This window comes from Myodes glareolus, chromosome 13 (genome assembly GCF_982192425.1).
Source record: "Myodes glareolus chromosome 13, mMyoGla1.1, whole genome shotgun sequence".
Lineage (NCBI taxonomy): Eukaryota > Metazoa > Chordata > Mammalia > Rodentia > Cricetidae > Myodes > Myodes glareolus.
Window position 1 is genome coordinate 66,175,635 of NC_142038.1, and position 26,014 is coordinate 66,201,648.

The 26,014-nt window shown below is 38.6% G+C and overlaps 1 protein-coding gene across 4 annotated transcripts; it reads right to left on the minus strand.

Annotated features, from left to right (window-relative positions):
* Nucleotides 1-358: 358 nt before the first annotated feature.
* Rnf138 (ring finger protein 138) lies at nucleotides 359-25,467 on the minus strand. 4 transcript variants are annotated; one of them, XM_085686165.2, is made up of 8 exons: nucleotides 25,261-25,463; nucleotides 24,665-24,859; nucleotides 17,216-17,381; nucleotides 15,798-15,913; nucleotides 8,393-8,449; nucleotides 6,358-6,469; nucleotides 3,735-3,842; nucleotides 359-1,833 (listed from the first exon to the last, which is right to left on the minus strand). In XM_085686165.2, the coding sequence occupies exons 2-8, from the start codon at nucleotides 24,772-24,774 to the stop codon at nucleotides 1,765-1,767; spliced, it is 738 nt and encodes a 245-aa protein (XP_085542291.1). In that variant the 5' UTR covers nucleotides 24,775-24,859; nucleotides 25,261-25,463; the 3' UTR covers nucleotides 359-1,764. The 4 variants fall into 4 exon arrangements, with proteins under 4 accessions (XP_085542291.1, XP_087752359.1, XP_085542292.1 ...); XM_087896233.1 differs by lacking the exon at nucleotides 3,735-3,842 and having other exon boundaries at nucleotides 25,261-25,467; XM_085686166.2 differs by lacking the exon at nucleotides 24,665-24,859 and having other exon boundaries at nucleotides 25,261-25,462.
* Nucleotides 25,468-26,014: the final 547 nt, after the last annotated feature.

Consider the following 26,014-nt stretch of genomic DNA (forward strand, 5'->3'; position numbering starts at 1 on the left):
ATCCACAAGACTTTCAAAACAGGATTTCAAAATGGCCTCTAGTATAAGTTTCCGTTTAAAGAAGTTTGTACATCCAAGGATGGTTTACGGACACAATGGCTAAATTAAACTTTATAAAAGTATCAAAGTTATTGCTTTAAGCTGGAAGAACTGTGGACAAAAGTCTCCTTTTAAAGAGTTCATTATATAGATGCTTCTAAAATTCCTGTATGCCAACTGAAAGTGCTAGAAAACATTCAAGAAACAACAGAAAAAAAGGCATTAAGATGTATGGCTTTTGTGTGTGTGTGTGACTGTATTACTAAACATAAATAAAGTTATTACTGTTTAACTGAAAAAGGTTTTTACAAAATGCATGTTCAAAATTAACATTTTTATTAAATCAAGTTAAAAAATGTTTATTGTAGAAAAGTCAACGAGGATATTAAGAAAATCAAAATATACCTTTTTTTTTTACAATATATGTATATATTAGCAGCAAACTACCTCAGAGATTTTCTTTTGAGTTTAGTTATTTTAAAGAAAGCATAACAGTGTATGTTAGCAATGGAATGTCAGGAATTCACTCTTCACCCTATACTCTGTAACCTGGCCTCCTCTACAATACTTTACATCAAAGACTAAGAACAAACTTAGTTTTGACTAAAGTGTAGTCAAACAGTAGCTGGTAAAGTCTCTCTCACTACATCACCTATGCATTATTTTCAAATATAACTAATGAGCACCATATAACAAATGTTTCAGGTGTAATAACAGCCAACTGTACAACTCAGTATTTGGCTTACTGTTTAAAAAATTTGGTAACATACAAAATTTTAATCAAATGAGATAAATACTTCAATCCTATATTGCTTGCCCATTATTAAAACTCTTAATAGAAATTCTATACATAGCCTGACAAACTCTAGGCAAAGATATATATGTGTACAGATACATGCTAAAGTGTATGTACATATATCCACATATATCTTCAAACTTTGGATTTTTAAAAAACTAATTTAAGTGTGATATCACTGACTGAAGTCAGCTAATGAGAAATACTAACTACAAAGAACTGCCATACAACTCATTTATGCTTACAAATTATTCAAGCTAGAGTGAATAACAAACTAACCACAGAAAACTCTTTTCTCTTCTCTTGCTATGTTGATCTAATAGCAAAAGAAGAAACATTTGTACAATACACTTTCAAAGTCAAAATTATTATAGAAATTTCACTAGTCTTCAAAAATACAAAACATTACATAAATACAATTTTCTTATTGTTGAATTCCTCAGCTAGAATCTATACTTTAAAAAATCCCTTTGGATTATTCCATTTAGAACTTCAAGTTTCCATTCTGCAGCTCTGACAAATGGCTCAGGTTTATTATTTTTATAGGAATCACATCTTTCAGAATTTGCTAGTTACCTTTGTAATAAAGTACTGTTACCTCTCTGTACTAAAGTAAATAGAAGAAACTGTATCAAATATCAAAAACAACTTAATGAAACATTCAGAATATGTAATTCAAGGAAGAAAAGGACAACAGGAATTCCCTTTCACCACACAAATAAAACACAACCTTTTCCATGCTGTTAAAGTAGCTGTCTAGAGAATGGAGTTAGGGTAGCCCACCTTTTATTTTCAATTAAAAACCTAATACAGTAGAGTGAATTATTTTTATTAATATGCACAGCAAATTACTGAAATGGTGACTTCATGTTGTCTTTCCCTTAAAGATGGCACTTGTAGGTACAAGGATGCAGAGATGTGTACACACATCAGATGTTTACTTGAAAAGACTCTTCTACAGCAGTTTGATACTGGGCTTCCTCATCTAGCTGAAGATTCTAAAACAAGGAAAAAAAAATGTCAACAGGAAAATAACTATTCAATTTTATCTAATGTATTATACATCTTTGCATACATTTGCATTGATGTTTTAGGTTTTAAAATGCAAGATTAAGCTGAGCACCATGGTGTGTGTCATATTCTCAGACACTAAGAAGCATGAGGCAGGAGGATATACCTTGAGCCCAGGGGTTTGAAACATGCATGGACATAATGGGACCCCCATCTCAAAAATAGCAAAATATAAGGTTTCAACACACAAAATTTAAAAATTAAATTCTGCTATAATTATTTAGTAATAACTAATAACTGCTCAGCTCAGCAGAGAATAAAATTTATACTGACTAAACATATAACTAATAACACAATAGGGACTGGAGAGATGGCTCAGAGGTTAAGAGCACTGACTGTTCTTCCAGGGGTTCCCAGCAACCACATGGTGGCTCACTACCATCTGCAGTAAGATCTGGTGCCCTCTTCTGGCCTGCAGGGACACATGCAAGCAGAATGCTGTATACATAATAAATAAATAAATCTTTAAAAAAAACTAATAACACAATTAAGTTGTATCATTTCTAGAAAAGATTTGTTGTGAAGAGAAGCTAATTTTAAGAAATATAAGCATTTACTGAATTAATAGCTGAATAACAGCTTCTTAACCACAGTGTGAAACTAAGTAACTCTAGCTCAGTCATCTTTAAATTATAGACTGATTCTATGACTCGGGCATAGTAAGTACCTCGGTGTAGAACAGCTACTTAGAATGCACTGAGTTCCCTCTCTCTGACTCATCAGTCAAACAACAGCAACAACAAAAACCATACTTTATCAATGCAATTTGCTGTCGATTTATGCCCATGGATTCGCTTTAAAAGACATCAAGCTGTCTACTTGACAAGTGAAATAGTTTTTTATGCCATGGTAAAACAAAGAATTAAGAGTAAAAATAGCTGACAAAACCCATTTTGCTGTTCCAAATATAGCCCTGCAGGCACAGTATCTGTTCTTAAAATGGAAATTTAATAATATACAATTACTTCCTAAAGTCACTAAATAAGCACATGTGAATTTTACATACATTTATACTCAAATAACAGACTAAAACTGCAAAGTCCATAAAAATGAAAATTATGCATGCCTGTGTTTACCTGAACAGGAAAATGAATATCAGCTATTCTTTACTGAGAATCGTGTATTAAATAAATAAGATCTTAATCATATACAAGCTAAGTACAATTTTACAATTAATAAAGTAAAATTATCACATCATTTTTTAAATTATCATGAATATGAAAAGTAGAGGATGACCCATTTGGTTTGAGGGCCTTTGTTGCCTTTCTTAAGTAGACAACCTGGTTTTTGATGAGTTTCTTTGGTTTTGTTTGTTAATGTGCCTCATATAATAGCAACTAACTCTGTATTTGTAACACATTCTCCCCCACATGTTGTACCAATTTGACTTTTCATTTATTTATTTATTTATTTGGTTTTTTGAGACAGGGTTTCTCTGTAGCTATAGACACCTGTCCCAGTACTAGCTCTTGTAGACCAGGCTGGCCTTGAGCTCACAGAGATCCGCCTGCCTCTGCCTCCCAAGTGCTGGGATTAAAGGCATGCACCACCACCGCCAATTTTACTTTTCAAGGAGGTATAATTTTCTCTTAATTCTAGGCAATTTTTACTTAAACTTTCATTTTGCTATTAAGGGGTTTATTTTTTTCAATAATTATCACTCTAGTATAAACAATAAATTCTCAGAACTTCATGAAGCTTAACAATTTTACTACTAAATACAGCACCTTTCCCTTTATCCAGTGGTCTGATTCCACAATTTGCCTGAAAACTCAAATTTAGATTGAAAAGTTAATTTAACTTTCTTAATCTTGAAGAACTCACTTACCACAAATTCTCCATAATCAAACTGATGTCTCTGATTTAGATGACTAACGAAATTTCTAGTAATCTGGCTAGGATCTCCCCAAGGAAGAGACACACAAATAGGACATGTCTATGAGAAACAGATTGTTTTAAATAAAAAAAATTACAAAATAATGAAACATTATATACTTATTGAGAGCATTAAAATACAAGCTCACGTTACTAAAAACGTCAGGTATACTTCATTGTTGCATTTTGCAGATATTACGTTTCTTTAGAAATTGAAAGTCTGTGCCAACCAGTGTTAAGCAAGCCTATTTGGCAAACAGCTCGAATGATCATTAACACTGTTTAGCAATGAAGCATTTAACTCAGATAATGTTATACTTTAGACAAAGTTCTATTGTATACTTAACAGAAACAGTATATATAGTCAAGTGTAATTTTTATATGCACTGAAAAATCAGAAAAGGTGTAGCTCAATTCACACCAATCCCTGGAGACAGGGTCTCTCTAACGTAGTCCTAGCTGTCCTAGAACTTGCTATGTAGACCAGGCTGGCCTGGAACTCACCGAGATCCTCTTGCCTCTGCCTCCCAAATGTTGGATTAAAGGTGTGCAACAGCACACCCAGCCCTCACATCACAATTTGCTTTACTACTGTGTCTGCACTCAAATCTACAGTGTCTCTTAAGGTTTGCCTGAACACACACACACACAAAAAAAAAAACACTAGATAGTATAAAGACATTGAGACAGAGTCTCACAAGGTAGTCCAGGTTGCTTTGAACTTGTGATCTTTCTGTCTAAGCCTCCCAAGTCCTAGAACTGCAGCCATGTGCTACCACATGCAGTTCTTGAAATCCATTTCTAAGAGTCAAATCCCATAACTAGGTCATTTCCCAAGCAAATTACATAAGATAAATGACACTATTATAGTAAGAAAGACCATGGATAGTCTATTATTTAAATTTAGTAACTTAAATCCAAATATATAACTATTTAAACAGGAAACAACACATACAGCCTATACTAACATCAATGTAGTAAGTTTTCATTACCTACAACATGTGCAACATCTTATTTAATCTAATTAAAAACCATTATAGAATTATTATTAGCTTGATTTCATGTAAAATGAAAATGGAATAAATTATAAAGTTTAAATTATATTCTCAAAATTTTAATGAAGTACATTTAACTATCACAAAAAGAAACTAATAGCTGGATTCTAGCCAAAGCTGACAATGTACAAGTATTATGCAGAAAAGAATACAAATCAAATCAATTCAATATAAAACCAAGCACAATGTCTTAAGTATGAAGATTCCCTACATGCCTCTTTGGTACTGTATTTGCTTATTTAACCCCTTCCCTTCTAATGAATGGTTGCAGAAATTGAAAGGAATCCTCAATGGTTACTAGGGCATTTTTCTGAAACATGTTCTACTAGCTAAAATTATCTAAAGAGTGGCTGTAAATGTTACTAATACATTTTACTCACTCTTCAAGAAGCAGGTTGTGGTAGCTCAAACCTGTAATCCCTAATCCTGTCTACATTAATTCTATCTACATAATACTACATAATACTACATAATACATAATACTGTCTACATTATTCTCCTTTATATAAGGTAGTAAAATTTTATGTCACATTTTGCATCATGGTCAATCATTAGCAAAAATATGTTGTATTAACAACTTAAATCCAAATTGCAATCAACAACCTTCTCCTATAAATGTATAGAAATATACAGAATTATCTACTGATGCTGAGGCAGAAAGAACACAAATGCAAGATCTACCTAGGCAACTAAGTAAGACCCCATCATAAAATTTTATTAGAAAAAAATTAAAAGGCTGGAGATATATTTTAATGGCAGGATGCTTGTGGGGCAAGTGCCCCAGTTGAAATTCCAGTACGGGGTAGGGATAAGGTAAAAGAGATGAAAGATTATCTGTCAGCTTAATATGTCCTCTTCCATTGTCTAAGAGTTAAAATTCTATGAAATGTATGCTCAAAATAAGTTCTTCTGGGATCATTAACAAAATGCTGGAATCCTGTAATCTACAAATTTACACTAAAATGACAAAGAAGATAAGTATGTATCAAAATAAAAATATAGCATGATTCTTGCTTTACACATTCTTTACATATTCTTTAAAGATATAATTAAAAATATCTACTGGTTTTACTCTTTGCTTTTTGAAACAAGGTCTCACAGTATAGCTCTAGCTGGCCTGGTACTGTTCACCAGAGCTAGGATTAAAGGCATTTACTACCATGCCTAGCTCATTTTTATTCTTATATATAGGTATTATCTTCTGCAACAGATTTACATGACTGGATCTAGTTCTCTGCATCCAGCAAAATAAACTGAAAGGACCCAATGAAATTAGGCTCTCCCACTACACAGAAATGATTCCCTAGTTCACCCTTCATTCTTTCTTAGACTAGTCTACATTAACTCACAGTTTGATTAATGAGGTAATCAAATTTTAAATCTCATTTTTTGCATCACAATCACTTATTAAAACTTTTAAATCCAAATTTAAATAAAGAACCCTCCCCTTTATATACGTGAAGACAGATTCATGGAACCACATGCTTTAAACAGAAGATTCTTTTGGATATATGTACTTACCACAGGAACTATCTGAAATAGATGGTTACTATTACAGTGATCCAATAAACGCTGTCTGGTGAAATTTGACTCTTGACATAAGGGACACTTAAAGGTAGGATGCCCAGAAGAACTATAAGGCAATTCAAATGAGACATACTGAAATTCAAAACCATCAACATAAAAAACGAGATGTTTCTGTTTTTTGATACATTGTTATGAATTTATTGTTGTGTTTTATTGATACATTGTTATGAATTTATTGTTGTATTTTAAGTCATAGTTCAGTCTCATTTTATATAGTACTAATGTTTATCATTTCAGACCATTTTTTCACCTGGCCACATAAGGGCTAAAGCTAAGTACGATAGTCAATGCCTTTAATTCTTAGTACTCAGAAGGCTAAAGCAGTAAGATTCTGAGTTCAAAATCAGCCTCATTTACCTAATGAAACCCATCTCCAAACAATTACAAACAAAACATGAGATCATGCCTAAGAAGTCCAAATTTAATTGTAACCATTCATATGATGCCAGAAGTCACAGTGTGTTCACTCAAGTTTCTAACTGTTATATGCTGTGGGACAATAGTCTTGTACCCTGTAAAGATTTGTCTCTTATACTTGTTTAATAAAATGCTGGCTGGCCAATAGCCAGGCAGGAAGTATAGTCGGGGCTACCAGAAAGGCTCAATCTGCCATCGTAACCCAGACGCAGAGAAAGCAAGATGAGAATGCCTCGCTGATAAAAGGTACCAAGCCAGGTGGTTAACACAGACAAGAATTATGAGTTAATGTAGAATGTAAGAGTTAGTAAAAGCCTGAGCTAATAGGTCAACATGTTTATAACTAATGTAGGCCTCTGTGTGTTTCTTTGGGACTGAATGGCTGCGAGACCGAGCGGGACAGAAATCTGTCAACAGTTTTACAGTCTACCATGTAGAACCATGGACCAGTGATATAGCTCAATAAGTGAAAGCACAGTAGTTACCTAAATTGCACAAGTATACAACAGCACGTGCTTTACTACCCTCCCCAAAGCACTTAAGATACAGTTAAAAAAGGGATTCCCATCAAATTCTAACTTTAATATACCCCAGATTAAGAATCTAAGACAAAATTCAAAGAAAAGGCAAAAAAGTAAAGACTGAAATGTGTAGTGGCTTAAATAACAATGACCCCCAAAGGATCATGTTTGAATACTTGGTTCCCATTTGTTAGAACTGTTTGGGAAGGACAGGCAAGTATGGCCTTGTTGGAAGTGTGTCACTAGGCAGACTTTGAAGTTTCAAACAACTGATACCATTTCCAGTGTGCTTTCTGCTTCCTCCTTATGTATCAAGATAGGAGCTGTTCCAGCTGCCAATCACCAAGCCTCATACCACCATCATGGACTCTAATCTAGAAATGTAAGCCCCAAATAAATTCTATCTTCTGTAAGTTGCACTAGTCATGGTGTTTTACCACAGCAACAAAAACCCTAAGACAAAGTAATTCAAAGCAATCTAAGAATCAAGCATCACTGGGGTTTAACATCTCTGAATGTTAGCAAGTGACAGTTCAATATTGACATCTTTGCCTGAATCATGCATGGAAAAAATCTGACCAGGAAAATAGATAAGCTCTTACATGGTCCTGAAAGCAACAACTATTTAAGCACTGTTTTTATTTCTGAAGCATTAGAAATAAATGGTAGAGAGAAAGAACTTCGGCAAGCTATCCTCTATATATGTAATGTGGTATACACACGAACACACAGCACATATTAAAATCTACTAACTAACCAATTTTTATAACCTATCAGCCTGTAACCCCAAGTACTCTGAAGGCTTAGGCAAGAGGATCATGATTTTAGGACCAGCCTAAGCTATACAGCAAAATCATGTCTCAGAGGAAAAAAAAAAAATCTATTATGAGAATCAGGGTTATAGCTCAAGGGTACAGTGAAATGTCTAGCATGCTCAATCTCTAGCTTAAATTCTTATCGCCACAAATAATAATCACCTTCTATATTATTCAACAATATTATTTACTAAAATAGAATTTTTAAAAACTTACCTTGTATTCTCTTGGTAAGTTTCTGTGTTATCAGATGAAGGTGTTTCATTCCTATTACTTAAGAAGCACAGGGAGGAAAAGAGTTAATACCCCGAATAATAAAAGACACCAGGACTTCATTAATGTGAACTGTTTAATGAAGATGATAGGACTAAACTTCAGGGGCTGGAGAGATGGTTCAGCGATTAATACGTCTGATCTCCATAGGCACCAGGCACACATCTGTTACACGTGCAGGAAAAACACTCATCCATATTTTTTTTAAAAAGTGTAAACTTCAAGTAGTCTTAAAATACAAAATATTCATGATACTCACGGCATTACTTTCTAAATCAAGTAAGACTGTTCAAATATTCATCCTTTTAAAATAGATTTTTACAGCAGGGCATAGTGGCATACACTGATAATGTCACCACTACTCAAGATGCTGAGGCAGGAGGGATCATATATTTGAGGCCAGCTCTAGATTTTCCTCTAATCCCAGTATTTGAGAGGCAGAGGCAAAAACAGGTGTATCTCTGAGTTTTAGCCATCCTGGGCCACAAAGAGAATTCCAAGCCACTAGTGAAGAAAACACACACACACACACACACACACACACACACACACACACACACACACACAAAACCTTTTACAATATTCAGGTACAAGTGTAAATTAGAGAACACAGAACTGTAATTACATAAAATCTTTTCCCTCAACTAGTGATATGGTGAAGTGGGGGCTTGGACAAGGTCTAGAAGTTATTTCAGGATGTCTTCAAACTCCTCATGTTCCTGCTTCATTCATCCTTCTGGCATTACAGGCATGAGCTATCACGGGGTGTTTTGCTTGCAGGTGCCAGGAAAGGGTATAGGATTCCCTGTATTTGAAGTCACAGATGGTTGTGAGACTCCCACGAAGATGCTGATTCAAACCCAGGTCCTATGGAAGAGCACCTAATGCTCTACTAACTACTAAGCCATCTCTCTAGTGCTCCCTGTTAAATTTTTAAACCGTTGGATAAACTAAAATATTGTGAACCTTTGTGATGTAGCTAGGATATGGTGGAAGGTTGTGGCTTCCAAAGTGTAGGAGTAGGTTTCACAAAATATTTGAACTTTTATAAAGATTATAATATATTTCTAAAAAGAAACTAGGCATCATTAGCACACTTCTCTAGTACACTGACCATCCTGACCTATTTGCTTATACCCTATGCTAGAAAAGTTAGTGTCATATAGAATACAAGAAAAAGGGGCATTTCATATAGGTACTGTAACTAACATGCCATAGAATTTCCTCAATGTTGTCAATGTTATAAAAACAAGAACTTGCTGGCTTTGGGGCTTCTTTTCCAGTTCACTACTCTACCATGGGGAAACACCTTTTTTTTCTTTTAGAGATTAGTATTATTTTTCATTCTATGAGTGTGTCTGTATATGAGAATGCAGGTAACCTCAGAGACCAGAGACATCAGCTTCCCCTGGAGCTGGAATTAGATGATTGTAAGCCACCTGATGTGGGTGCTAGGAATCAAAATACATCTGGAAGCGCAAGAAGTGTCCCCCGCAAAGGAAAACATTTCTTTTGCCACAACACCTATAATCCTACAATTCAGAGGCCAGCTCATCAGTTCAAAGCCTATTCAAAACTACCTAGTAGTCACACAGCAAGATTCTATCTCAGAAAAACTAAGGTCTAAGGATGTAGCTTGTGGTATAGTGCTTATCTACAATATGTAAAGCACTAAATCCCCGTGTCTGACGCCTAAACACCACGAAACAAACAAACCCAACAACAAAAATCACAACTCTGCACATGTCCATACTGAAAATTCATGGTACCTTCTATGGTAATTACCACACTGCATAGGATATAAAAACAATACTAAGCCGGGCGATGATGGTGCAGTCCTTTAATTCCAGCACTTGGGAGGCAGAGGTAGGCCGGATCTCTGTGAATTCAAGGCCAGCCTGGTCTACAAGAGCTAGTTCCTGAACAGGTTCCAAAGCTACAGAGAAACCCTGTCTCAAAAAACCAAAAAAAAAAAAAAAAAGGATTTAGTAGTAAATAAATAAAGTTTTAAAACTTTAGTTGGAATACAAACTACAGTTTTACTAACAAGAAATTCTAAAGGTTAGGAAAGATTTCACAGGGGAGCTAACAGTTAAAATTTTTAAAAAAGGCCAATAAAATGACTCAAGGGTTATAGGAGCTTTCTACATAGGCCTGAAACCTGAGCGTTTGATCTTCAGATCCCACAAGATGGCAACAAAGAACCATATTCTGAGAGCTGTCCTCTTATCTCTAACACACACACACACACACACACACACACACACAGAGAGAGAGAGAGAGAGAGAGAGAGAGAGAGAGAGAGAGAGAGCGCAAACATTAAAAGAATAAAAAGTCTACCAGCTCAAGTGGTTAAGAGCACTGCCTCCTCTTCTAGAGGACCTAGGTTCAATTCCCAGCACTCACATAGCAGCTTACACCTGCCTGTAACTCCAGTTGCAAGGGATCTGACACCTCACACAGACATACATGCAGGCAAACCACCAATCACATAAAATAAAAATTAAATCATTAAAATTTTGCCAGTCACACTGATGTACTCCTTTAGTCCCAGCACTCGGGAAGCAAAGGCAGGTGGATCTGTGAGTTGGAAGCCAGCCTGGTCATTAAGTTTCAGGACAGCCAGGACTAAACTGAGAAACCCTGTCTCAAAAAACATAAATAAACAAATACCAGGCGAGCTGATAAAGTATAGATTACAGTGCTAAGGAAAAACAATACCACTTGTAAAGGATGGAGGGGTAAGACATTATACAACTTAATCTCACCTATACTAACACATTAACCTTCAACCCCACTTATAAAGAGGTGAGAAAACCAAGGCAGTTTCTTGACAAAGTCAAACAATTATGAAAGAACAGAGCTGGAATCTGAGTCAGGGCACTCTCAAATCCAGTGTGCATGCATGCATACGCGTGTTCATTTATTCATTCATCCATGTGCTCATCTGCAGTACAGGAGCTCTAACCTAGGCATTAAACGATAGTCCAGCCCTACCTCACAGCACCCCCCCCCTTTCTTTCTTGGATCAAAGGTTCTTCTAAAGCTGTCTCTTCTGGCCATGAAAGCCCAGGCAGGTCTTGAATTTGTGCTTTTCCTTCCTCAATCTCCTGAGTAGCTAGGATTATAGCCCTGTACCACCAGGCCTATCTCTATAGTTTTCATTTTATTGTACTTATCCTTTTATTTTTCATTAAAAGCAAGATTTCACTACATATTCCAGGTTGGCATTGGACTCATCATGTAGCTCTGACAAACTTTGAAATCATGATAATTCTCTTGCTTTAGTCTTTTGAATGCTGGATCACAGGTGAATGCCATCATATCCAGTTAAGCCTTCACTGTTTTTTCGGTTGGTTGGTTGGTTTCTCGAGACAGGGTTTCTCTGCAGCTTTGGAGTCTTTCTTGGAACTAGCTCTTGTAGACCAGGCTGGCCTCAAACTCACAAAGATTTGCCTGCCTCTGCCTCCTGAGTGCTAGGATTAAAGGCATGCATCACCACTGCCCGACTTTCACTGTTAACTGAATTAAATGTCTTCCAAAATAGTAAGGATCCATCTGGGGAGCTGTCCCAGTGGTTAAAGTGCTTATTGCACAAACATGGCATTTGAGCTTACCTCAGAACCTATTTGATGGCAGGAGCACAGCAGCCATGAAAAAAGTCAGGCACAATAAGGCACTCCTGTAAGCCAGTGATGGGGAGGCAGAGAGAAACAGATCCCTAGCCTATCAGTGATCTCCAGGTTCAGTGAAAAGACTGTATCTTAAACACAAAGGTGGAGAGCAACTAAAGACATGATACTGTCCTTTGTCCCCCACCACATGAACACATATGCATATACACTAACACATATACATAATACACACAAGGTAGCACGGATATGTTAAACATGGTTTAAAATATATATGATGATATGTAGAATTACACAGCAAAGACAAAAGTTAAAAAAAAAGGTCAAATAAAAAAGAAGTCTGGAATAGGACTTTGTGCTACAGCCAGTTATTAGAGTTTGGAGATGATATCCTTTTTCCTAAACACCAAAGAAAACATATTGCCAGGGTTGTAGAGATGTTGCTAAAAAACAAAAACAAAACACAAAACATATACTTGCAGAGGACCTGACAACGACATCAACTGGCTCACAACCATTTGTAACTTTAATTCTGGGGGATATGACACCCTCTTCTGGCCTCTGCAGGCACCTGCACTCACATGTACAAACACAGGTCTACACATAATTGAGCAGATTGCAATGCCCAATCAGGCAGATTAAAGAACGATCAACTGAACACTAATACTATTCAGAAAAATAAGAGGGATTGAGTTAGGGAAGTAACAACAGGAAAGAAACAAAACAGATAAAGAATATTGTTATTAAGACTAAACATTGTCTGACCAAATGAACCTAAGGAGCCAAGTGAGCAAGGTCTGTCTCCTAGGAATACGGCAGGGAACTGTCATTTAACAAGTACTGCAGAGTACAGTGGTGTATACCTATAATTCACAACAGAGGCATCAAAGTTTAAGGTCAGGATAGTCTATATATCAAGGTCTACACCAGCCAGGGCTACATAGTGAAACCAAGTCTCAAAAAACCAGAACAAAACAAAAGCAAAGCAGCCCAATAAGCAGTGACTGTATAAGTAGGACACTCTAGGAACTTTGCTGACAATTCAGAATAGTGTTGAAAAAAAGATAACATTACCCCATATTAAGAAGAAGTGCGAGTGCACACGCCTTTATTCCCAGCACTTGGGAGACAGAGGCAGGCAGATCTCTTTGAGTTTGAGGTCAGCCTGGTCTACAAAGCAAGTTCCAAGACAGCCAGGGTTACACAGAGACTCTGTCTCAAAAAACCAATAATAAAAACAAAAATACTAAGACAAAAACCAATAAATGCGTGCTTATAATACAGCAGAAGTACAGTAAACAAAGCACAGGAATGAAAGAATCCACAGGAATTTGGTTAAAAAAATCACTAAATGAAAAATAACAATTTTATCTACTGACAGTAAATCAAGTAAGTTGAGAACCGGGGTTAAGCTCTGCAGAGCAGTGAACGCATCCTAAAGGACTTACCAGAAGTTTCAACTAAGTACTCAGAAAAACATTCAAAAGCAGTAGGATAAATATACAGACAACCAGAGTGCTTAAAGATGGTTAAAATATGAATATTAGCAACATGGAACAAGCACTGAAATTAAAATTTTATTTATTTGACTTAGCACACTGATTTCCACAAACTATTATAAGACTAAAGAAACTGCATTTCTTCACACATTAATTTTCTAAATGAAGCAAAACATTTAGGGATACATATTTCTGTTCCGCGCTTCTGTCTCGCCAGCAAGAACCACGCGGTACACATAGGATACTTCTGCAGTAAAGCTTTAATGCCCCTTGGGAGAGCGGGCATCAGCCAACATGGCGGAGACCCAGATAAGATGGAACCCATCCCTTATATAGGAAACAGACCCTGCTTCGGACGTGTCATTCTTGGATTGGTCAACTGCTCCCAGTCCCAGGTGATACCTTGGGAGTAGTGGAAAAATATCAACACGTGTGAGCTTTCTAGCTCACCTGGCGGTGCAGCGCCATCTATGGTGGAGAGTGTGGTTGCGGCCTTCTACATATTTCAACATTGGAAATGATGAAATATGAAGAACAACTGTGGTTATAGGAATATGGAGTTTAAATGGATACAGCTCACAGGAAACTGTTCTGATAATCACTCTATTTATTGACCTGGCTTAGCAGCTTACTAGATATACAAATTACTTCTATTATTTATTTTAACAGTATTGAGCTTCTGTTACTTATTCAATATCATACCTGGGTGTACATATGGAGAATAACAAAAACAAATTACCAAAAATACCTCTATTCAAAATTAGTTAAAGAATGTTCATAGAAGGGCTGGGGAGACAGATGGCTTAGCAGGTACTGGCTACTAAGCCTGATGGCACTAGAAGTGGGGGTGCAAGCCTTTAATCCCAACAGAAGCAGGTTAATCTCTCTGAGTCTCTGATGCTAGCTAAGGTCAGCCTGGTCTACAAGTTCCAAGGCAGCCATTTATATATATATATATATATATATATATATATATATATATACACACACACACACACATATGTGTATATATGTGTGAATATGTATATATGTATATATTACAATAGTAAAAATTGTGTTATAATATATAAGAAATATTGCAATATTAAAAATTATTATACATTAATGGAGAGAATTTATTCAGAAAAAAAATAGAATGGTGAAAGAGCTGTGAAAAAAGCAGAGAAGTACAAGTAACAATAAACCTAGACAATATGATCCTTTTACTGAAAATTTCAGGACTATTTATTGTATTCTAGAAGCTTCTGATAGCTCTAAATCAATCTCTAGTAAATAAAACACTACCTAAATATTTACCAAATATCAAAAAGTATTTATTATATTAAGATCAGCTGGTTGCGGGAGAATGGCTTAGTCAAAGTTTAATATCTAGTTAATTAAACACCTGCCTAGAATCTGCTTAGACATTTGTTTACACCCAGCCCACTACTCCATATATTCTCTCACCCCACTTAAAAATAAATAAATGAAGGCAGGCAGGCAGGTAGGCCTGGACCCGAATTCAATCACCAGGACCCAGGAGAAAAAACTGAGTCCTCCAAGTTGTTCTCTGACTTCCATATATACACAGCAGCACACATACGTGCGCACACACACAAATAAACAAATGTAATAAATGATGCAACAACAAAACAATAAAAAATAAATCACTATTTTATTTTAACTATATGGGGTACCAGGTTTGGGATAGTAAGCCCAGTGCCCAAGAGAATCAGAAGGAGTTCAAAGCCACCACAGGCAAAGTACAAAAACTAGCTGTGGATACACTATATACAGTCTCAAAATAATAGTTTTAAAAAAAAAAAAAGTAGAAGCACTATCAGAATAAAAACTTCAAATGCTAAACCTATTCCGTAGAGGACAATGAAGGAAGAAAAAAAAAGCAAAACAAAACCACCCCACTATTTAAATACATTATTGAAAGTGATTTTGCCAAATTTTCAAATTGTTTCACATAAAAATCAGTTGAATCTTCAACTTCCAGGTACAGTTTTTATTCAAAGAAAGACTGCCGGAATGATTTTAAGTAACATAAACTTAGGTACAAGTTTAGGTATCATGGAGTTGGTATCCTCAATACAACTATCAAACAAATTTTGAAGGTAAATTCTAGTTAGGACACCTAGTGTAATTTGTTAAACATATACAAACCAAAATTCCCATAGCAATTTCCATTTCAATTATTAAAATTTTGCTTTTAAAATAAATGCTGCTTACCTGCTCCTTACTGGATCTTGAGAAATCTTAAAGTTTGGAATGACAGAAGAAACACCATATTCATCCTGATACTTCTTACAAGATTTGTAATGATGTCTCATGCGATAGAATTTAATCTGTAAATTATTGGTAAAAATATATCTTTTAATTTAAAACAGAATACACAACGTTTGAGACACTGTCAATAAGAGGAAAAAAGATGAAAATAGATAACTAAATATTTCATTTAAGTGTCAGGCAGGGTGGCACAAAGCTTTAACCCCATTCAGCACTAGGTAAAGAGATCTCTTAGAGGTCAAGGCCAATCAGGTCTACACAGTGAGTTTCAAGTCAGTTTGGGCTACAAAGAGAGACTCTGCTGCAAAAAAACAAAACAAAACAAAAATAGATAACACATTTTTGTTCATGCACACAAGTTCAGCTTCAACTAAACCATTAGTGGGGATTAACAAATAATTTTACACTTGAAATGATGATACTGATAGAAAGTCAGGCAAAAAAGAGAAAGAGAGAGAGAGAGAAGAAAGAAAGAAAGAAAAAGCCAGGCACAGTGATGCATGCTTATCTCAGCATTTGGGCAGACCAAAAAAAAAAAAAATCAGCTGTTCAAGGTCATCCTCAATTATGAGCTCAGTCCACTTGGGCTACCTGACAGCCTAGCTCAGAAAACAAAATGCAAAATAAATACTAAGAGGTTGTCTCATGCTTCTAGGTGTTTGACTATTACAACCTGTAAGAATTAGAAAGAAGGTTAAAGAATGATGGTCCCATGTTCATATTGGGAAAATTTTTTGTGGTTTCTCACTGAGAAGTGAGGCAAGAATCCTGCAAGTGTGTTTTCATTTCTCTTCCTTTTCAGTTCAGCATCTTCTTCAAAGATGGAAAACAAATCTGACTTGTGTAAATGCTCTAGACACAAGGACATATCAAAGCCTAACCACGTCTCACCAGTCCAGCCTTCTTCAAGTAGATTAGAGAATGCTACTTGTTTATCAATCTGATTATCCCGTGTCTTAAAACTTAAACCAGTCTTCTGCAAAATATTTCATGATTTCTTAAATACCTAAGTGAGCAGCTATAGGGGTTTGAGTTCTATTAGGCTAAATAAATTAACATTTGAAAGACTGTGAGCTTATTGAGAAAATAAAATTTTAATCTTAAAGATAAAAAAACTCAAGGTTTTTGATACACAAAGTTTCTGATCTTTTCTTCATAACTCAATCTAAATAACATCCTGTTTATTTTGTTTTTGAGACTATCTCAATTTGTAGCCCAAACTGCCGGTGAACTTGCAACCCTCCTAGTTCAGCCTCCTGAGAGCAGGGATTATAGGTGTACACCACACTGCCTGGAAATGTCTTTCTTTTCAAAACCATGTTCACCAGGAAAAGTAAAACACTATCATAATATAACTCTACCTTTTTTGAACAGCATCTGCAGCTACCAGAAAACTTCCTCATGATATTTTCAAGATCTAAGGCCCGTTCTGGACATGCTCTTTCTCTTCTAGTCACACTTCCACGACACAGGGGACAATGAATTCCACTTTCTCTCATTGCAGTCAGGAAACATTTTCTACAGAAACTAAACCAAACATTTGTGACATGTTAATTACAGAAAAAAAATAACTTTTTATTTCCATAACTAAGCATAAATAAGTGATATGGATATGTACATATACAAGGTTGTAAGGTTATTCAAATGTAAAAGTATTTACATTTACATTTTTAAATTTAAAAGTATCTCTCAAACAGTAAGACTAATAATTGGATTAGATGGTAACAAAATGAAACTACATTCAAGTCCATTTTACAACTTTCTGAGAAAGGGTCTCACTCTGAAGCTGAAGTTTAGACCCTAAGGAAGCAATTCAACTTCCTGAGTGATGGGAATTACAGGTATATGCCACCACACCCAGCTACATTTGTGTTTGAAAACAAAGGCGGGTGTGAAGCAAGAATTTAATCCCAGGACTCAGAAAGACAGGGTAGAAGGTTGTCTTTGAGCCAGAGTCCAAGGCCACCCTGGTTCCAGGACATCCAGAACTACATAAAAGGCCTTCATTCAAATAAAAAAAGAAAACGAACAAACAAACAAAAAAACCAAAACCACCACCCAGTAAATAAATACTCTCATTCCCAATTTTACTGTTTTTCCTTCTGTACAGACTGTCTCCCTTTGCACTAAACTAGATAAATTTGCTACACAGAAACCTATTTTAAAAAAAAGTTTAGTGATTTTTGGTATGTGCACCTTTTCTTTCTCTTCATCAAAGGAGGCTGTAACTTTAGAACAGAACATTACCCTATTACTTACTATAAATACCTCTTACCAGGCAGGTGGTGGCGCACACCTGCAAACCCAGCACTCCACAGGCAGATGCAGGAGGATCTCTGTGAGTTTGAGGCCAGCCTGGTCTACAGAGCACGTTACAGGACAGCCATGGCTACACTGAGAAACCCTGTCTCTAAAAACAAAACAAATTCTTCTCAGTTTGCAATTCCCAGATGCCACTCATATTTGCCTTTTTTCATTCTCAATCAAGGGATACTGGGAGAGGAAAAAAAACCTAATTTTCATCCACCTTGCTTTTAGTGTAAACTAAATACCTAGTTACTAATTCATAGAATCAAAATCATTCCCCCATCTTTTAAAAAGAATCTTGGGGGTGGAGAGATGGATCAACAATTAAGAGCACTGGTTGCTCTTTCAGAGAACCTGGGTTCGATTCCTAACACCCACATGGCAACTCACAACTGCCTGTAACTCTAGTACCAGAGCATCTGATGCCTTCTTCTGACCTTCACAGACACTGCATGCAAGTGATGCATAGACACAAACACAGGCAAATCATTAATACACATAAAAATAAAGGCTAATTTTAAAAAAAAAAGTCTCATGTAGCTAGCTAGAGTGATCTCAAATTCTTCACATAAGCTGGGTTTGAACTCCTGTTCCTCCTGCCTCCAAATACAAGGATCACAGGCATGTGCATACCATGCCAGGCCTTTTTTCTTCCTTAAGACAAGGTAGCCCTGGTGTGGCTCAAACTCACAGCAACTCTCCTGCCTCAGTCTCTTTAATGCTGGAATTACAAGCAAGTACCAAAATACACAGCTCCCCAAAATAACTGAGGAAGAAAACTGTCAGTCTTCTGGTTTTAGCACTAAATCTGTTAAGTAAACAGTTCAGTTTTTTTAAATTACACCACTTTATAAATAATGACAAAGGATTTGGATAGCTTAAAAAAATCTTAAGGCAAAAGGTGATGGTGCATGCTTTTAATTCCAGCACTTGGGAGGCATAGGCAGGTGGATCTCTGAGTTTGAGGCCAAGTTCCAGGACAGTCAGAGCTACAGAGAATCTCTGTCTTTTTTTTGAGACAAGGTTTCTCTGCAGCTTTGGTACCTGTCCCAGAACTAGCTCTTGTAGACCAGGCTGGCCTCGAACTCAGAGAGATCTGCCTGGTTCTGCCTCCCGAGAGCTGGGATTGAAGGCATGTGCCACCACAGCCTGGCTGAGAAAAATCTTTAAAAAAAAAAAAGCATGAAAATATTGAAGAGGGATTTGTTGGAAAGAAGTTCAGAGGAAGTTAGAGGGAGGTAAATGAATGAGAAGGTAACTGAAAATAAAAATGAACAAAATACATTATATGTATGAGACTATCAACAAATAATTTTAAAAAATCATATCATAGTGAGTTCCCAATTAGTCAGAGCTATATTGTCAAACTTCATCTCAAAAATTAAAAAAAAAAAAAGCCCGATAGCTTGGGCTATCATCCCAGCACTTGAGTAGAGACAGGAAAATCAGAGTACAAAGCCTGTCTTAACTATATAAAGAATTCAAGGTCAGCCCTAGCTATATAAGAGAAGTCTCAAAGAAAGAAAACTAATGTTTCCCAGATATGTTATTACATGTAAATTTTCTTTTGGATTAGAGTTTCTAACAGTGTACAAATGTTCCTTGACATTTTAAAAAAGTGATAGAAACTATGGTGATTGGTTTTAAGCATCAACTTGACGCAACCCAAACCGCCTGGGAAGAGAAAGTCAATTGAGGTATTATCTAGATTAGGTTGGCTGATCTGTGGGTATATTTTAGGGTTGTTTTGATAGTTACTGATGCAAGAAGACCCAGACCATTCAGACAGCAGTCTTCCCTGGTTTGGGGCCCCCAACTGTGTAAAAGAAGGCTGGCTAAGTAGACAACAAGGTTCTGTGCATTTACTATATACCTGTTCTTGACTGGATGTGACACTTTAAATTCCTGCCTTGATGTCTCCAAAGAAACAGACTGCAATTGTAAATCAAATAAACCCTTCCTTTCCTAAGCTGCTTTGTGTCAAAGTATTTTATTAAAAAAACAAAAATGAAAATAAACAGAAACTAAGATCTTTAAGATTACAAAATAAAATAAGAGAAATAACCTTATCAATAGCTACTCTATTTTCTCCTGAAATGTCTTTTGGATACTTGCCTCAAACACACTTTATTTTTGACCTTTTGAAAAACAGTATTGCTATGTGGCCCATGCTGGTATCAAATTCGTGACAATCCTCATACCTTACCTCACCTCCCAAGTGCTGTTTTCATGCCTGGTTGGGGACAGGGAGGGGGGCGTGGGAACCTTGCATATGCTAACACTGGGTTATGTCCCCCAATTTATTTTGGTGTTTTGAGACAGAGTCTCACTTCGTTGCATAGTCTAGCCTTGAAATTGCAATTGTCCTTTCTTTCTCAGTCTTCCCAGATGCTTTTGCAGACCTGTACCACCCAAGCCAAATTTGTTTTGTTTTTCAGTGCTGGGGATTGAACCCAGACCCTTGTGCATGCTAGGCAAGCATTTTTACACTAACCCCCTCCCTCAGTCCTTTGTTTTTACTTATTCTTTAAAACATTATATCTGAGTATTATAAGGTATCTAACAGAGCTGTGGTTAAGTCTTTGTTATTGCTTTGCTTTTTGTTTTAATTCTTTCAGTTTATGTCTTGTCTGTTTTTTTCTTATCCTGTATCTCAGGATACAGCTCTCTCTACTTATGTTAAGTATTCTCCAAAACTTGGGTCTGTCTAGGACCTCTTCCCTTCTTCCTTTCAGTTACACACGTTCCTCAGTGAATATACCCACAAAGGCACTCTATTTATTCCAGATCAATGTACAGTATAACATTGAAAAAATGGACATGCTGTCATTAAATCTTATACAATATTCTTAAACGGTCAGGGGTCTCTTCTTGGCATAACTACTATCACCTTAGTTTAAGGCTCTAATCATTCTCTTTCCTGACATATCAATGTGTCATCAATCTTACTAGTCTCAACCACCAACCTGAAATTTGACATTAATAAAAACTTTCTAAAAGTGAAACCACACTATCTATGCTGCGTCCCTGCCAAAATAGGTCTCTGGTTTCTAGGAAAACATTCAAATGGCTCACCCATTAAATTCCTGCCAATATCCAAAGTCTGTATGAGGATAGCCATCTTCTGTACTCCTCTTTATCACAGTACACGAAGTAAACCTATAGAAGGTACACCGCACTGTGCCCCAAATACAAACTGTCACCAGTAACTTCATAAAGAAAATCAGTCATTTATATTTATATTCCTAAACTGATTTAGACATTTGCTTCTTGTTGCTAACATACAAATTTCTACCTAAAATCTTGTAAATATCAGTAACACTCATTTAGTTTTATCCACTAGACCATCAACAGTTACCAGAAAAAGTACTTCTTGTTCCAAATAGAAAGCATTAGACAATTCCTATATGGAGAAATAAATGAAGATTAAAGAGACATTTATATCGTGATAAAGTTATTAAAACGATTCTGTTCCTTTCCTGTCACTGAAATGGTCATGAAAACTTATTTTTAATATCTTCAAGATCCCCAATAATCCAAATCATTAACCCATCCCTCTCTATAAATCATAAAGTAATCTGGTGCTCTTTCCTTCTGCTTGGTATTCTGGAGTGTGTCCATACATTAAGATTAAGACACTGAGCTCAGCCGGGCTCCCAGCACTCAGGAGGCAGAGGCAGGCCAATCTCTTTGAGTTCAAGGCCAGCCTGGTCTACAAGAGCCAGTTCCAGGTCAGGCTCTAAAAACTACAGCGAAACTATGTCTCGAAAAATAAAATTAAAAAAAAAAAAAAAGACACTGAGCTCAATCCTAAACCCTACCTCAAAACACAATCTGATTTTACAGCAAAATATAAACTAGCTTATAGGCACAATTTGTCTTTTGTGAAGAAGAGATAATGATGTAAGAAACTAATACAGTACTTTCAAATAATTCTAGTTATAAAAAAAATCAATTTCTTCACCCCATTCAGTCCAGTCTATGTAGACCCTGTTCCATCATTACTCGCCTTCCCGTCTATATAAAACTTTTCCTCCCTCTTCCTTCTTTAAATACACTGTTCAGCAACTGGAAGAAAAGTGGGGGTAGAAAGCTATTCTGCTCATGTCAAAGTCCAATAAGTTAATCTGAAGAAAGTCGGAACTAAGCTAAAAAAAAAAAAATCACTTGATGATGTAAGCCAAATTACAGTTCTTCATTTTAAATATAACATAGGAAATACAGAGGAATTTTGTGCAGTTATGAGGGGACTAAAAATTACAATGCGGTCTGAGTTAGTGATCCCAGAGTATCTGAAATAATTCTGTACATAAGATCTACCAAGCACACACACACAGCAGCTACTATAGTTTCCTCTCAGCTCATCTGCATCAAAAGGAAAGTCAGGCTGTCATTCATATTTTTCTGTGTAAAACAACTTTATTGTTTTAAATTATATTTGTGTGTGCGTGCGTGCATGTGGAAATGTACATGTGAGTGCAAGAGCCCAGAGAAGCCAGAGATGTTGGAACCCTTAGAATTAGAGTTAAGGGTCAGTTGTCTGTCTGCTGTAGGTGGTGGGAACTGAGCTCAGGTCCTGTGGAAGAAGAGTAATTGTTCTTAACCTCAGAGCCATCGCTCCAGTCCCCATCTTTCTTTCTCTCTTTCACTTTGTTTGTTTTTGTTTTTTTTTTTTAAGACAAGGTTCTGCTGTGTAGCCCTGGCTGTCCTAAAACTTGCTCTGTAGACAAGCGCTGGCCTGGAACTCACTGAGATCCACCTGCCTCTGCTTCAGAGTACTGGGATTAAAGGCATGCACCACCATCACCAAGCTCCTTAATCTTTCTTGATGAGCATCTTGATTTCATCCCTAAAACCTAATTCATATGACTACCACAAAATAGTGTAAGGAGAGATGGAGAAATGTGGAGAGCTGGCCCTAGCCCAGGAGAAGATGGCCAACACAAAAGGAGCTCCATGCTTTTTCTGCAGACTTTTTAAATCATATTGCTTTGTGTGGGCATTTTTTTTGTCTGTTTCATTATATATTATCGTCCCATAGTTTTATGGGTCTTATTTGTGTTTTCATTTTTTTTTTTTTAGTCTTGTTTGTTTCAGCTTTTTCTTTGTTTGCTAAAGACTGAGATAAAGGGCAGGTAGGTGGGGGAGGATCTGGGAAAGGTGAAACCGTGATCAAACTATAATGTGCGAAATTTTTTAATTAAATTAACAATGACAAAAAATTAACAACAAAAAAGTCATCTGTAGTTAGACCTGTGACTAAGAAAATAAAGTTCTATCCATCACCCTTATTCCTTTTTTTAAAGGGAATTGTTGGTACTACTGGGTGGTTGTGTTCTGTGACCAGTCTTGCAGGGTGGCCTGGAAGTCACTACATGGCAAGACTAGCCTCAAACTCAAAATCTTTCTGTTGTTTGAGCCTCCCAAGCACCATCTCACCTGGCTTGTAATTATGCCTTGAAAAGTCATAATTTTGTTTTTAAGTCCCTTCCTTAAAAACAAAAGGTTGGGAAGAAAAACTTAACTAGAGGCTTGTTCAATTCTTTGCAGCTGCTTGGAAGCAGAGAACCATTTTAGGCCGCACCTGCCAGAAATCCATCTAAGTTTGGAATGGGGCCTAGGAGTTGGTTATCTTTACTTTAAAAAGTTCCTCAGGGGAGCCTGGCGTGATGGTGCTCGCCTTTCAGCCCTAAGGCAGGTAGATCGCTGTGAGCTCCAGACCAGCCAGAGCTACAGGAGAGGTCTGGCTTGACGGTGCACGCCTTTCATCCCTGAGGCAGTTAGATCGCAGTGAGTTCCAGACCAGCCGGAGCTACAGGAGACACTGGCTCAAAACAAACAAAGTTCCCGTGGGTTCTGATCACCACCCAGGTCTGTCATTCGCTTCCATACTTGATTGAGGTCTGTTTCCCACCCTCCCGACACTGGCTGTCTGGAAAACGATTGAAGCTGTTCCGGCATCTACCTCCGGCCACCCTGACTGCCATCTTTGTGCTCCACCTCCTCCCCGGAGTAGGTACATCCTCCAGCGATAGTAAACAGAAGGAAGGCACAAAGGGGGCGACCTCAAGCCCAGGAAATCCTGCCAGATCCAACCCACCGTGGGAGGAGAAGGCTAACTCAGCTTACACCGCTTTATCCCCGAGTTGTAAATTCGCTCAAAGACGGTGTGAAGGGGGGGGGGGTTGTCAAAGGTCGGGAGGGGGGGCGCTTCTCGCATAGCCAGGGGCCAGGGTCTCGAAAATGAAGAGGAGCCCCGAAAACGCGGCAGGCGGGTCGCCCAGCGCGTACACACGCCCGACACCTCCGCGGGGCCCAGTGCTCAACGCCCGGGCCGCCACAGGGGTTGCTAGGAAACAAAAAGGCACCACGTTCTCTGCCACTGCCCTCCGGCCTGGCAAGGAGGCCGCCGGGAGGGCCCGAGCGCCTGGCCCGGGCGCACAGAGCGGGTGGCGGGGGCCAGGCCGGGGCGCGCGAGGCGCGGGCGAGGGGCGTCCACTCACACGTGCTGACAGGCCGCGGTCCGCACCGGCGTCTTGAGCACCTCCTGACAGACGGGGCAGTAGAAATCGTCTTCCGTGTAGGACGTGGCCGCCGAGAGCTCCTCGGACATGGCGAGGGCTGGGCGGGAAAAGCGGCGGCGCCGGCGGGGGCCCGGGTGGCGGTGGCGGCCCTCGGCCCTCGGCCCCGACAGAGCCCTGAGGGGGGAGGGAGCGGTGTCAGGAAGCGGCTCGCTCAGGAAGCGGCCAGAGCCAGGAAGGGGGCGGGGCTCGGGGGCGGGGCGGAACGCCGAGACAAGGCAGCAGCACGAGCAAGCCCCGCCCATTCTCGGCGGGCGCGCGGCGCAAAGGCGGGGCTCAGCGGGCGGGGCGGAAGAAGACGCGCTCATTGGTTGCGCCGCGGCTTCTGTCGCCGGCGCGCGCCGAAGCCCCACCCCTCCCGGCCGCCATGGTGCCGAGGCCCCGCCCCCAGCGACCAGGCGCCGCCGCTACCCGGTTCTACGCTCCGCGGCTCTCCCACTCCACACGGCCCGCCCCCCGCGCTCTGAGCGCTTCCGCGCGGCCCGGCCCGCCCCTCCGCCGCGCTCGCCCGGCCTCACCTCACGTCCCCGAGGAGCGCTGGCCTTAAGCGCCCTCTCCGTCACGGGCCGGCCCAGCGCGGTCGTCTGACTCCAGCCCCGCGGCACGCAGGCCTCACGGGACTGGGCCCGACCGAGGCTCGTGGAGCACTGTCGAGCCCCCACCCCCGGAGCCGCAGTCCCTCGGCATTGCGAGGCCCGCAGCCCTCCCGCAGGTCACCGCCCACCGCCGGGCGGGGGCGTGGTAGCCTCCCCGGCCCCCATGGCAACCGGGGGCGGTGCGGCAGCGGATTGTGACGAAAGCAATAGGCGGCCGGCTTCACCCGGTAGCCTAGGCCGCCTTCCGTTAGGATTTTGTTTCTTGTCCTCTTACTGTGTTTCCTGGGAATTTTAATTTCGTTCTCGTTACCTTTCTCTCTCTCTCTCTCTCTCTCTCTCTCTCTCTCACACACACACACACACACACATCTCTCTCATCTCTCTCTTTTTCCAAATAATACTAATATAAAGGATCTGATTTTCATTATTTGCACTGGCCACGTTTGGATTCACAATCTGGTTAGTCGTCTGTAATTGGGGAGACTGAGCTGGACAGCCTGAGCTACTGTGGAATTTGAACTTTGGTTTTAAACAAAAAGGCAATTTGCACGTTTCAGACTACTCACATTGACTTAATACCTTTTTTATTAAAGAGGGTGAGAATGATAGATTGGGAAAAGAATGAGCTAGAAGCATGTACCTACACATTCCATCTAAGTCTCTAATTCGTTCTTTT

Bases quoted from the DNA above. Each gene is read 5' to 3' on its own strand.
- Rnf138 (XM_085686165.2), bottom strand. From the start codon at position 24,774: ATGTCCGAGGAGCTCTCGGCGGCCACGTCCTACACGGAAGACGATTTC. The intron at 6,470-8,392 runs GTAAGTTTTTAA...ATTGCCTTATAG, and splicing joins ACTTACCAAGAGAATACAAG to TTCTTCTGGGCATCCTACCT. The intron at 1,834-3,734 runs GTAAGTGAGTTC...TCCTTGTTTTAG, and splicing joins TTGATTATGGAGAATTTGTG to AATCTTCAGCTAGATGAGGA.